Raw genomic sequence first — 14,391 nt, forward strand, 5'->3', positions numbered from 1 at the left:
ATACTTACTCATTATGTAAAATTCAAACATCAAAGATACAGAGAATACAGCAAGTATACATCCCTGTAATCCTGTCCCTCCCCAATAATATAACTATCTTTGGTAATTTGGTGCTTTTATCATTTCATTATCATCTATGATCAACATGATTTCATAAACTTCCAAAATTTTTATACTATATCATAGCCATCGAGATGGGAAGAAAAGGATTATATTAAAACTCACTTAATAAAATTTGCAAGAAAACCCTCACCCTACTTTATTTTTCCTGTTCAGTATCTTTTTTTCAAAGCACCCTGCTTCCTTAATATTAACCTTCTGAAGCAGTTTCTGGTAAAAAGAAGTTGCTTGGATATTACTGTCAAGTCATCTGACAGCTCACAGGAATTGATCAGAAAAATGTGCCTGCAAATTGACAGAACTTGACAGACCAGACAGGTCTTTCATGTGTGTATATTTTTATATTTCTCACACACACACACACACACACACACACACACCATTTATGTTGAGCTCAAAGTTTTTCAAAGAGGCTGCCAAACCTCACCTTTTGTTTATAAGAAAAATGGACCCTGGGCACAAACATATTCACCCTATTATGTGTGTCTGCTCCAGAAGGATGATAAACCATTTTACACCATTTGCTTCGAAAACATGTTTTTGTCAGGAGAGCTACCATTCTGGACTCTGTCATCATGTCTTCAGTTTCCTGGAGAGAGAGCATGGAGTTCAGCAAAGGTCAGATAGACACAGGTGTGAATTCCAGTTCTGCCTCTTATTTGCTTTATGACCTTCGCTTACTTAAGCCATCTGTGAAATGGCACATGACTCAAAATGTGCTCATGAAAATTCACCAGGATAAATGGAATGCAATTAACTCATCGCCTGGCACATAGTAGATGCTCAATAAATATTACTGCCTTTCCCTACTTAAGTTTTTCCAGAATGCTTTTACCTCTGTTTTCATGGAAAAGTCACTGATTGATGAATATCAATGAATATCACATGTAGTCCATAACCTTTTTTTAAAATTTTTTTAAGTTTTTATTTAAATTCCGGTTAGTTAATATACAGTGTGATATTAATTTCAGGTATACAATACAGTGATTCAGCAGTTTCATACATCACCCAGTGCTCATCCCAACAAGTGCGTTCCTTAATCCACATCACTTATTTCACCACTCCCCCACCCTCTTCCCCTCTGGTAACCATCAGTTTGTTCTCTGCAGTTAAGAGCCTGTTTCTTGGTTTCTCCTTTCTCTCTTTTTTCCCCCTTTGCTTATTTGTTTTGTTTCTTAAATTCCACATATGAATAAAGTCATAGGGTATTTGTCTTTCTCTGACTGACTTATTTTGCTTAGAATTATACTCTCTAGTTACATGCATGTTGTGCAAGTGGCAAAATTTCATTCCTTTTTATGGCTGAGTAATATTCCATTGTATATATATGCCACCTCTTCTTTATCCATTCATCAGTTATCAAAAGAAAGGCTTCTGCACAGCAGAGGAAACAATCAACAAAACTAAAAGACAACCTACAGAATGGAAGAAGATATTTGTAAATGACATATCTGATAAAGGGTTAGTATACAAAATATATGAAGAACTTATAAAACTCAACACTCAAAAAAATAAATAATCCAATTAAAAAATGGGCAGAAGACATGAATAGACATTATTCCAAAGGAGACATCCAGATGGCCAACAGACACATGAAAAGATGCTCAACATCACTCATCATCAGGAAAATGGAAATCAAAACTACAATGAGATATCATCTCATACTTGTCAGAATGGCTAAAATCAACAACACAAGAAACAACAGATGGTGGTGAGCATGTGGAGAAAAGGGAACCCTCATGCACGGTTGGTGGGAATGCAGACTGGTACAGCCACTCCGGAAAACAGTATGGAGTTTCCTCAAAAAGTTAAAAATAGAATTACCTCTATAATCCAGCAAATGCACTGTTAGGTATTTACTCAAAGAATACAAAAATACTAATTCAAAGGGATACATGCATCCCAGTGTTTATAGCAGCATTATTTACAATAGCCAAATTATGGAAACAGCCTAAATACCCATCAACTGATGAATGATTAAAGAAGATGTGGTCTATATATACAGTGGAATATTACTCAACCACAAAAAAGAATGAAATCTTGCCATATCATTACTTTTAGCCAGCTGATCTGTGGCACAGGAAATTTTTCACGTATTTCCTATCTCTCATACTGAAATGTTCACATATAAAAACAGGTGTAAATCCTACCTGTCCTCCTGTGTTCAGGGCTATTATGACAAGACTCAAAGGAAGAAAGATCACTGAACACTGGGATGGCTGTTTCCAAGGTGTTTGTTCTCATTGCTACCTTTGCTAACTGATGGCCATGCTTACTTTATTATGTATTAAGAACAAGATGGGGAGAGACGATGGACTCTGAAAAACAAACAGGGTTCTAGAGGGGAGAGGGGTGGGAGGATGGGTTAGCCTGGTGGTGGGTATTTAGGAGGGCACATTCTGCATGGAGCACTGGGTGTTGTGCACAAACAATGAATCATGGAACACTTCATCTAAAACTAATGTTGTAATGTAAGGGGATTAACATAAGAATAAAAAATTAAAAAAAAAAAAAAAGAACAAGATGGGTTACTGTGACACGTTTTCTAGATGGGGAATTGAAACTCACATATCAGTGGCTTCAGTGATTTAGCCAAGGTCAAACAGCTGGTAAATGTGACCGGAATGCAGATGTCAGATTCTTAGACTAGAGCATTTCCTGCTCTACCCTTCCCCACCGCCAACACACAGTGCTCCAGACTATCATTAGTCTGAGTCACTCAGAGCATGTTCTACCCCCAAAGAGTATGGTTGACTGAATTCACCTACTGAGCCTCTCAGCCTCAGTGTTCTCAGCAAAATCTCAATCAGTGATTTATTTGATCAGTGGTTCTTAAATGCTCTTTCACAATCAAGTATCAGTAAGTTCAATTTGTGGCCATGAGATAAAATACACACATACTTATCTGCAATGTAGTGAGTTTTCATAATAATTTTATTCAAAAAACTTCCTTTTAGGAATGTCTTTTTACTTTTTTAGTGTTAAAAATGTCCTTTCTTTCATAAAGTCATGGGGATAGTGGATGGTACTTGGGTTATTTTGTTTGTTGATGGATTTTTTCATACTTCTTTGGCAAAATGCAAAATTGAACTTTATAGCAGTCCTTTGTTTTTTTTTTAACATAACTGTCCCATGGATGCCACAAATCTGGAAACTGCCAGGACCCGTAGGCCAAATACTCTCTGGCTCTGTTCCAGCCATACACTAGGGGTCTTAGAAGACACAGCTGAAGGTCTGGAGCTTCCCTTGTTGATCAGACCCCCAACAGAAGGTCTCTTGCAAAATTAGCTGCAACAAAGCAGCCAGAAGACAGGAACCACAAGTTACTAAAAATAACCCTGGGACAGCTGTGCATGCCATCAGAGTTCTGAAGATTGCATCTGAGCCCATTTGGGAAGGTTGGCAAAGTCCTGGCCATCTGATCGAGGTTGGGAGTCTCTCGTGCCAGTTCTTCTCTTTTCCCTGTCTGATATTTGTGTTTTGTATTGGGAGAGTGATTTCATTCATTCGTTACCCAAACACAATGGCTGAATCCCCCGATCTGATGAGGAAACCAGCATGGTGCTGTATAAGTTGGCAGGACAAAGGTGCCCATTGTACTGCTGGTGTCTCAGGGGGTCCTTTTCTGTGTGTGCCTCCTCTCCTCTGCCCTTGAACCCTGCTTTCCCAAGGAGAGCCTCGCACTCACAAAGCCCGTAAGTTTTTAGGACTTCAGATCTGAGATACATCTCAGAGGTCATACGGTTCCACCCGTGTAGCTGAGGAAGCCAAAAGGGAAAGTCATCTGCCCACGATCACAGACAGATGTGAGAAAACTGGGACAGGAGTCCCACTCCTCATCACAGAGGCAGGTCACACTGATGTAGTACCCTATGTGCTGGACCCCATAATAAGCCTCCACAGACATCATCTTATGGTCCTCGCAGTCAAACAATGAGGTCCCCTTCATTTACCATTTTACTGATGAGGCAACTGAGGCTCAGAAGTTAAGTAGCTGTAGGGAGTGTAGGATTTAATACTGTGCAGTGGGACTCTTTAGCTGGTGCTCTTAGCTCCTACGTTATGCTGCCTCAAGGTCTCTTTTCCTTGAAAACCTGCATCATCCAGCCTCTTCCCATTCAGCACGAAAATGCACCATTTCCTTGGTGCTTTTTTCTCTGAGACTTGGTAAGAATCGTGTCCTCAAGACTGCGAATCTGCCAAACAACTGTGCCATCCTCCTTACCTATGATGTATCGAAAGTACTACCCTTACCTTAACAAGGTTAAAAATTGTACCTACTTCATAAGGTTGTTGTGAGGGTTAACTCTGTTTAATATAGGGTGCATCAGGGGCGCCTGGGTGGCTCAGTTGGTTAAGCGACTGCCTTCAGCTCAGGTCATGATCCTGGAGTCCCGGGATCGAGTCCCGCATCGGGCTCCCTGCTCGGCAGGGAGTCTGCTTCTCCCTCTGACCCTCCTCCCTCTCATGCTTTCTGTCTCTCATTCTCTCTCTCTCAAATAAATAAAAAAAATAAAAAATAAAAAAAAAATATAGGGTGCATCATAGGGGTGGTTATTAATTATCTTTGTGTGAGGGACAATGCTTGACTTAATCATAGTGCCCTATTGGCATTTTTTTTCAATGAACAAGCATATGAACTCACACATGAATAAAATGATATGTAAGACACAGTCAGCCCCTCTTCTTGAGGTGCCAGTACGCTAGTTGGGAAAGGGTCTAAAATAGAGTTGAAATAGTAGGTATCCCTGCGTGATTTATATTTTTCAGTGCTTTTATTGAGCTAAGACTGCTAAAAAGTGTTAATTCAGAAACCTGTCCTGTGAAAAAAGACATTGATGAGCAGGATTCACAGGGGAACACTGAATATGGGTGTTCAATGCCCACACTTTGCCAGGCCTGCCCACATGATGGGTGTTCATCTGAAGGCTAGTACATGGCAGAGCCGGGATACCACCCTGTATCTGTTGAGCTCAAAGTCCAGTGTTTTTCCGTAACTCCATTCCACCTCTGAGGCCTTCAAACTCTTATTTAGGATAGCCCTCCCCCAATCTCTTAGGAAGATGATAGAAGCGCATTTCAAAGGTAGGTGCTCCCCCAGCCCCAGGGTGAAGACCACTGCCCACTGCCAGCCTTTCCAAGCCTTTCAGAAGCACTTACCTGTGTGCTGACTCAGTCCTCTTCTCTCCACCCTGTTCCTTCCAGGAACATCATTGCCTTCGCATTAAAATCCTGGGGGACTGTTACTACTGTGTTTCAGGGCTTCCTGAGCCCCGCCAGGACCACGCCCACTGCTGCGTTGAAATGGGCCTCAGCATGATCAAAACTATCAGGTAATCTGGCATCTCTTCCATAATACCCAGGCCTTCGATGTGCATGAACACAAACCACCCCATCTGTCCTTTGTGGTAGATGATGTGTGTGTTGAAAGGTGACACGCTTTGACTTATGGCACAAAAACTTTATGCCCATTAACTCTCTCATATGAACCCATGAACCTGCCAGCTTCATTATGTTCCTGGTATACCTTCCTTCCAATAATTGTCCAGCATATTTGTATTACCAGTGTCCTTGTGGGGATACAGCTGTTTTCTAAAAAGTGAGCAAACCTTAGATCCTGGGGGAGTGGAGAGTGTGATTTGACACGTGGGGGGTCAGGATATGATACAGTGACAGCTGATGAAGCCTGGGGAGGAAAGGGTGGTGACAGATGGATTGCAGACTGGAAGCAGGCAGGGCTCACAGGGCCTTCTCAGCCTTGGTAAGGATTGTACTTTAGCCTAAGGCCAACAGGAAATCATTATAGGGCCACCACCAGGGTTGGCTTCATGAGTGTGTGACAAGTGCTTTTGGCTTTGGTCAGTGTATCTGACAAATAGAAGCTTAATCAAGAGGGCAACAGTTATTGAGGTCAAGGATTTTGGAATTAGACTGCTTGTGGCTTTGGGACAGAAGCTCAGTGGTGTCAGAGCTCCTCCTGAGGTTCCAGATAGGAAGCTCCAAATCGAGCCTCCAGGCATTGCAACCTTCGCCAGCCACAACAAAGACAGAAGAGAGGGTACATGGGTAGAAATCTTCTCTGTGGCTTATGCCTTCATCTTATAAGGGGAGAATAATCCTGCCATTAACAGGCCAGAAAAATCTTCCAGTGAACTCATGCCTTGGTTGTGTGGTCTAGTAGTTATGTTCATGATCCTTGGCTGTATCAGTCTGGTTTAAAGAGCAATAGGAGAGCAACTCATGTACCCCACACACATCCTCCACTGAAGGCTCAGATCACCTGCTGGCTTCCAAGACCAATCCTGGAGGGGGCAGGAGGGATGTAAGCAGTTGGAGCCATGACCAACACAGTGTGCCTGACTCCTTCTACGTGCTGACAGATCCCTGACTTCATTCAAGTTTGGGGCAGAGGTCTGTTGACTTCAGGAAAGGCTGTGTAGTCCCCTAATTCAGAAAAGGATGGAAGCTCTTTCCCTAAATATGATTTTGCTTCATCGATGTGACACTGGTGTTTTCAAGGCTTAGCCAAATATCACATTCCTGGTGGGCAGATATGCTACCCTGGCAGACCCTCAGGGCCCCACCTCTGGAATTAACCCATCACCAGGGCCCAGTCAAGGTGGCACTGTGCTTTGCTATGGGGTGTATGATGAAAACCCAACCATCACCATCCCTAAGAGCAAGTAGACTGGTGGAGAAAGAGATAAGACATGCCCCCTCTTTGACGGAAATGCAGAAGTTCTCACCTTTAGGAACTGTGGAGAGAGGAGCCCACAAAGTCCAAATCAGAGTTCCCTTTTGTTAAATGGAAAAGCTTGCAGATGCTTCTTAGTCGTTAATTTGGACACTTGTGAGTCTTGTTCTGAAAACTGGGGTGAATTGTAATATTTTAACTAGCTTCAAGGGAGGCAATGGGGCTGACACGCAGAAGACTTGCTGTCTTGTATGCATTCTACAACTAATTACGTGTGTGAACTTTATTCTACCAGCCAATTAGTAGGTAGATCAACCAAAAAAAAAAAAAAAAAAAAACCCCAAACAAAACCTGTGGAGCTCTACCAAGTGTCAGATGCCACCATGCTAGTCACCAGAAGTCCAGTGATGAACAGGTCACAGGGCGTCATTCTCTTGCCCATGGGTGTCCATTAGGGAGATGACTTGGATTTTCTGTTTGTGAAATGAGGAAATTGGGCCAGACCAGCTCTGAAGTCTTTGCCAGTTCTGAAAATCTGTGATTTTTGGTTAACCACATCAAAATCAAGTTTAAGTAGCAAAACTGGCCACAGGCTTTATTTTTATTTTTATTTTTTATGGTGGTATAATTGACCAAAAAAAATGGTATGTATTTAAAGTGCAGAGCATGATGATTTGATATATGGGTACATTGTGGAATAATTATATAGTCGTTAATTAACACATCCATTGCCTCACATAGCGATCTTTTTCTTTCTTTCTTTCTTTCTTTTTTTTTTGTGAGAACGTTTAAGTTCTACTCTTCTGGCAAATTTCAAGTACAGCATTATTAACTATAATTGCCATGCTGTACATCAGATCCTCAGAACTTACTCATAATGAAAAGTTTGTACCCTTTGACCAGTATCACCCCATTTCCCCCACCCTCCCTTAACGCTGGCAACCACCCTTCTACTTCATTTCTATGAATGTGACTTTTTTTGGTTTTGGTTTTGGGTTTTTTTAGATTTCACATATACAGTATTTTCTTTCTTTGTCTGCCTTTTGTCGTTTAGCATAATGCCCTCCAGGTTCATCCTTGTTGAGGCAAACGGTAGGATTTCCTTCTTTTTTAAAGCTAATTAATATTCCATCCTTATATGTGTGTATATACGGGGATTTTCTTCTTTATAAGAGCTGATTAATATTCCAGTATATATATGTGTGTGTGTGTGTGTGTGTCTATAGATACCACATCTTCTTTAACCATTCATGTACAAACTTGCCATAGGAGTTTGTATCTTGAGCTTAGAAGAAATGCTGCAGAGATGATATTGCAGAAAAAATGAACAGTGATTATCAAAATGCTTAAGATACTTAGGACGTTATCATTTATCTCTCTGGAAGTGACCTTATTCCTCCTGACTATTTTATCCAACTTAAGGGCTCCTCTCTCGAGTTCTGGAGTAGGTCAGTGAGAGGTGAGAAGTGGATAAGTTGAAATGACTCAAGGACTTTCTCTCACCCGTTGCTTAAGGGCTGCTTTCATTCTCTTAGAATAAGACAGTTCAGTAGGATATTTTTTTAACTGCATGAATCAGAGTCTATTAATACTCAAACACTCCTTGATTATAATGTAGGTGACAGGAGGTCCAGCATTAATTCTTCCAGTTAGCAAGAAAACATGAGGCAGAGGAATACATGAGAACTCTGGAATGAGGCAACTTCAGTTGCAATGGGCTCAGACTTCTAGAGCTCCCACCCTTACAGTCAAATATTGCAGTCTGAGGAAGGATTGGCAGACAATATCTCTACCTGAGTGCATATAGAAGAGAATCCCATTTACATAACTTTATCACAATCTTAACATCACTTTCACAAGATGCGATTTTCTTCTTCAGACCCAAAGGCACTTGTTCCAACCGGGAAACTTAAGAGAAGCCATAAAGGGCGCCTGGGTGGCTCAGTTGGTTAAGCGACTGCCTTCAGCTCAGGTCATGATCCTGGAGTCCCGGGATCGAGTCCCGCATTGGGCTCCCTGCTCGGCAGGGAGCCTCCTTCTCCCTCTGACCCTCACCCCTCTCATGTGCTCTCTCTCTCTCATTCTCTCTGTCTCAAATAAATAAATAAAATCTTTAAAAAAAGAGAGAAGCCATAAAGTCTGGAACCATATATAACATGACACTGTGTGTGTTGTCATATAATGAAAATAAGCCATTTATTTACTGGTGTGCCCAGACTTGATGGCTGCCCTGTGTATTTGTCATCAGAGATGGATCCCTATTTGAGGTATTGTCCCCACTTGGTCAGGGTCTCTCCTTGTTCTTTTTGGCATTTCCTCAAAGAGTTAGGGTCCCGTGCTGGTCCACAGAGTGCAGACTGGCAGTGAGGAGCTGGTGTTTTGTTGGTGAGATGGCATCTGGATCTTGGGTCTCTAGATCTCAGGAGCTCCAGTAGTTTCTTTGTTCAGTGAGATGTACAATTTTGGCACAAATGGCAAGCCAGCACTCAAAAGGGCCCTGTACCTTAGTCACAAATGAGTCTAAATATGGGCTGGAGGTCCTCCTACAATCGTAGACAGGTGAGGACAGGTGCCAAGCTGACCCCGAGGTCAGCTGCTGCTGCGTAGAGTGCCAGCAGGACACAAGAGAGCAAGAGTCGAGGCAGAAGAACAAGCAGGACAGAAGTAGTTTCCCCTGCATTTTGTCTTCAGATGTATCTCCACAGTAGTCGTTTTGACTGAGCAATAGAGGTGTTTTCCTGGAAACAGAGACAGGAAGAATATGCCATCCTAGCTGTTAAGAATGGCAGAAGCCGTGTGTGTGTGTGTGTGTAAATGCGTGGGCATGTGTGTATGTATGTAAATGTGGTGTTTATTTCTATCTGAGTGTATGTGGCATGTGTGTGCGCAGACGTGTGGTATGTGGGTGTGAGTGCATGAGTGTGTGCGTGTCTATACACATGCGTAGGCGTGTGTGTTTACACGTGTGCGTATTTGTGCAGGCGTGTGTGCATTGAGCATTTGAAGCAGGACTTTGTGATCACAATTCTAAATTCAGACAGTGAATTTAGAGTTCAGAGTTAGTGCACAGTTAGTTGATGACCTTGTGAGACAAATGTGGCTTTGTCCCTCGGGCAGTGGGTTGTCACCAACACTTAAAGTAGGGAGGCATCATTTCCCAGCTGGGGCGTGAAGAAGGTAATTGTGGACATAAGTAACTCTCTCTTCAGTTAACTCTAGAGAAGAGGAGGCAGATGCAGAAGGAAGGAAACTGGTTGGAAGATATTTTTGTAGCAATTCAGGGAAGAGATGTCAGGCCCTGAATAGAACACGAGCTATAGAGGAGAAAGGGGACGGTGATAATATTCCATCCAACCGGAGATCGTGAGAGCCTCTGTAAGAAACAATACATGATATGGACATTTAAATTAAACAAAACACTTGTCAGGATGGTGAGCTTATGTATCAGTTGACAATGCTCCAATAATTTTAGACAGGATTCCATTTTATTGAAGATAGAGTTCATTGCTAGATCTTGCTGACATGGATGTTCCCTGAATGGTGACTTCTGGGGAATGTTCTGAGGGTACGTATGGAGGGAGCCCCTGGCCTGCAATCAGCAGACCTTATCTGGTTTCTGCTTCTTCCTATCATTAGATACGTGGCTGGGGACAAGTGTGACATCACTTCTCAGAGCCTGTGTGGCCTCTTCTTTAAATGGGGATCATAAGATCCCAACTTCAGAGTGTTCTTTTGAAAATTCAAATAGATAGCAGGCACATGGTGACCATACAGATATTTAATAGAATCTTGTAGTTAGGGCTGAGTTTGGACACTGGGAAATTTGACTCAGTTAAGTTATAGAAACCTATTCCTTTCTCATGGTTTCTATTTTATTCCAGTAAAATAATGATAATAGCTAAGGTTTATTGAACACCTGCTATGCTACTTGCCGAGCACTGAGACAAGTGTTTTACATGTATTATCTCATTACGTCTTAACGACAATTCTAAGAGGTAGGCAGGGGTGGTCGGCAAAATACTGAACAACCAGTGTGGCCACAGTACAGACTAATCAGAATAGTCCAGGGCAGTTGATGAGAGCGGATGTCAGCCATTAGCAACAGGTACAAATTTTCGGGTTCATCCTGACTAACTGAAGCTCTGGAAGTTGGCCTTTCCTTTACCAATGCGGAAACTGGAACTTACAGAGTTTGTGTAATTGCACAAGATCACACAACTAGTCAGTGGCAGAACAAGGAACACCCATCTGGAGCTGTCTGAATCCAAAGCCATTGGCCTTAACCATCATGGTACCCTGCCTCTCAGCATCAGGTTTCTACGATTAACTTCTGACGCCTGAAGCCTGCCATTAATAACCGAAGGCTTAACACACAGCTCAGGAGATCCTCCATACATCCGTAAAAAATTAGCAGAACCAATAATGAGGGGGAGGGAAAGTCAATAAACATCTGAGAAGAACAAGATAATAAGTTGTAATCAAGCCTCATAGTAAATCCATCCCATCAAAAATACTTGATTTTAGAAACATGACATTAGCTGGATGAATGGAAAAAAAAAAAGTAATTGAGTGTAACTTTATTTCTAATGAAGCATTTAATACCATCTCATGCATATCTGTTCATAAAATTTAATTAATTAAAATCGGCTTAGATAATAGTTCCATTAAATAGATTGAGAAGTGGCTTCGGGTGGATCCTCTTCACATGCCCTGGGTCTATTTTGGGGAGGCTTGATAGCTGAGAAGACAGTGGAGTTAAGGTGGGCTGTTACATGCAGGATCTTTATTAATGATTTCAAAAGGCGTCCTTGATGAATCTTAATGAAAATTGCAGAGCCTGGTCTTTTCAGTGCAGTTGCTAAAAAGTCATAGAATGACACCAGAATGCCAAGCAGGAACTGGCTGTTCCCCAACAGTTAATTGGAGCAAAGATCTTAATCCTTGTGGCCGGGTTCCCCTGCCAAGCAACATAGCAGGACAAGGGATGAAACACAGGAGATTCTGCTGCCCTCATTTGAGGCAAGAATGCCCAAGCCCCCTCTTGGTGTCTCCTACTCTTTCTCTCTCTCTCTCTTTCTTGTATTTCTTTTTTGTTCTGTTTCTCCACTCCCCCACTGTTCCTCCTCTTTTCCTTTCTTTCTTCCTTCCTTCCTCCTTTTTCCCTCCCCCACCAATCACTGTTTGTCTCTCATCCTGTCCCCCTAAAAGCCCCCCCTTTCTTATTCATTGTTCTGAAATGCCATTCACTTATAGGATCCATAAAGTACCCCCTCCTCTTAAAGATACAGCAGTCAGAGTGGTCTTCAGTCCATGAACAGGATTTTTTTTTTTTTGCAAAATTATTTATAATGGTGAAGATTGAATCTATCTAGTAATGATAGTTGATAAAGCTATTTTTAAGTGAAGGCTCACCATGTGCCGGCCACTAGACTAGAGTTCCTGACTCACCTCACCTAAACCTTGTGAGGATACTCCTGTTACTTCCCCCACTCTTCAGAGAAGGAACCTGAAGCTTTGACAGGAGAAATAACTTCTGACCAGTGACATACAGCTTGAAAGTGGCAGAGAAAGAACTTAAGCTGGTTCACTGGACTCTGTAAATGTCCAAAGGCAAAGAATTACTTAAATAAATTTTGGCATACTACAAAATAGGAAAATGGGGAACTATGAAGCATCATGGTTTACGTTAATATTCAGTGGCACATGAAGATGGTTGTGAGTTTAAAGAAGTATGCTTTATGGAGTACACACACAAACACATATCTGGGTAACCTCAGTTTTTAAAAAATCTATTTTAGCAAAAAAAGAGAAGGACATAAATCTCTGTGACGGAAAATGGATGGCCAGATTGTTTCTCTCACTAGGTCCGCACTGTTTTGGAATGGGAATGCAACATTAGATCTTTCCATTACTTTCCACCCGAGAAACAAGAGTCTAATGCTGAAGGGAGTGCAGGCAGCAGTTAAGTCAAGCAGAGCACTCAACTTGGAGCCTGGCACAGTGAGGACTGATGGGGCCATTACTTACTGACCTTGACTGAATAACTTAGCCTCTCTCTTGCTCAGGCTTTCTTAGCTGTGCACTGGAGTAAACCCTCCTCATGGAGCTCTATGAATACGGACGCTGACTTCCTGACTTGTCCATTTGGTTTACTGCTTATATTTGCAGAGGTCTTCAAGAAACTCTTGTTGAATGAATGAGCGAGTGAATGAACTCTAGTGGCATTGGATGGTTGTGAGGATGCAATGAGATTATGAAAATAAAAGGCCTGACACAGAAAAGGTAATAGAGTGGGTGCCCAGGTGGCTCAGTCAGTTAAGCATCTGCCTTCAGCTCAGGTCATGATCCCGGCCGGAGTCCTGGGATTGAGCCTCGCATCGGGCTCCCTGCTCAGCGGGGAGTCTGCTTCTCCCTGTGACCCTACCCACGCTTGTGCTCTCTCTCTTTCTTTCTCTCTCACTCTTCTCTCAAATAAATAAATAAAATCTTAAAAAAAAAAAAAAGGTAATAGACTCACCCCAATTGTCTTCGAGCCTCAATTCCCGCATCTGTAAAACGGAAGCTTATAACCCTTATAGAGATTCTGTACCTCTCAGAATCACTGTAGGCATCAAAAGGAAGCACTTTGTGAAATTGCAACTTCTATGCTAGGATAAGACATGGTGGCTTTCGAACATTTTAAGAAGTCTGATGCCTTTGGAATTAATTGGTAGAGACTGTCATCGGCCTATTGGGCAGAGCCAGATCAGACCCCAGTGGTCCATATACCCTTGAGCATGGCTTCTTGGGTTTAGACTCATACATCTGGGTTGAAATTCCAGCTGTTTCACCTGCAGCTGTGTGACCTAAAGAAAGGAACTGCTTGAGACTCAGTTTCCTCATTTGGAAAATGGTGTGGATGATAATAATACACAGGGTCATTGTAAAGATAAGGTGTGACACAGTGATCGTAGATGACCTCCATAACTAACTCTCTCACCTTTCCTTTTTTCCAGAATGTTCAAGGGCACTGTTTCTTCCAGGTAGCTGAGGACGACCCAAGTTTTTATTAAATTATAAATTAGTTCTTCCTTTTGGAGCCAATTTATGCCTAGGAACTGCCTACCAGGTGTATGAAATGGGTTTGGTTGCAAATAGAGTGATTGCAGGCACAGTTTAAGCAGGAAAAGTTTGTGTGATCAATTTATAATTTTTTTATCCAATTCAACATGTGTAGTTGTAAGTTGTTATTACTAACAAAAAATAGTATTTGTTATTATTTTTGCATGTTCACATACACCAGGTTAAGTGCTTTATATACATGAGTTTATAAAGCATCCTAACAGTTCTGCAAAGGACCCGTTCTCTTTCCCATTGTACCTTAAAGAGCAGGACTTGGAACCTAATGCACGCAGCCCACGGGCCAGGAAGTGGGGGAACCTAACTTCACATCCTGGTTTGCTTCAATGCACACTCTGCCCCTTGGTGGTGTTGAGAGTGATTTGCATTGAGGAGCTGATACCATTCCCACTGACAGAGGAGATGGGGGAATGAATATATGTGTTTGTTCTAGCTCCCACAGCCAGCAAGGGATAGAG

At 42.1% G+C, this 14,391-nt stretch overlaps 1 protein-coding gene across 1 annotated transcript in view; it reads left to right on the forward strand.

The window, feature by feature from the left end:
- The window catches only part of ADCY8 (adenylate cyclase 8), a 227,586-nt gene that overhangs the window by 99,333 nt on the left and 113,862 nt on the right, over positions 1-14,391 (forward strand). Inside the window, exon 5 of the mRNA XM_064587441.1 lies at positions 5,326-5,453. Coding sequence (XP_064443511.1) covers positions 5,326-5,453 — 128 coding nt within the window. The remainder of the gene's footprint in view (positions 1-5,325; positions 5,454-14,391) is intronic.

The sequence above is a fragment of the Mirounga angustirostris genome, unplaced genomic scaffold (assembly GCF_029215605.1).
Source record: "Mirounga angustirostris isolate CCGP_5_RB_7025 unplaced genomic scaffold, mMirAng1.0.hap1 SCAF_4, whole genome shotgun sequence".
Classification (NCBI taxonomy): Eukaryota; Metazoa; Chordata; class Mammalia; order Carnivora; family Phocidae; genus Mirounga; species Mirounga angustirostris.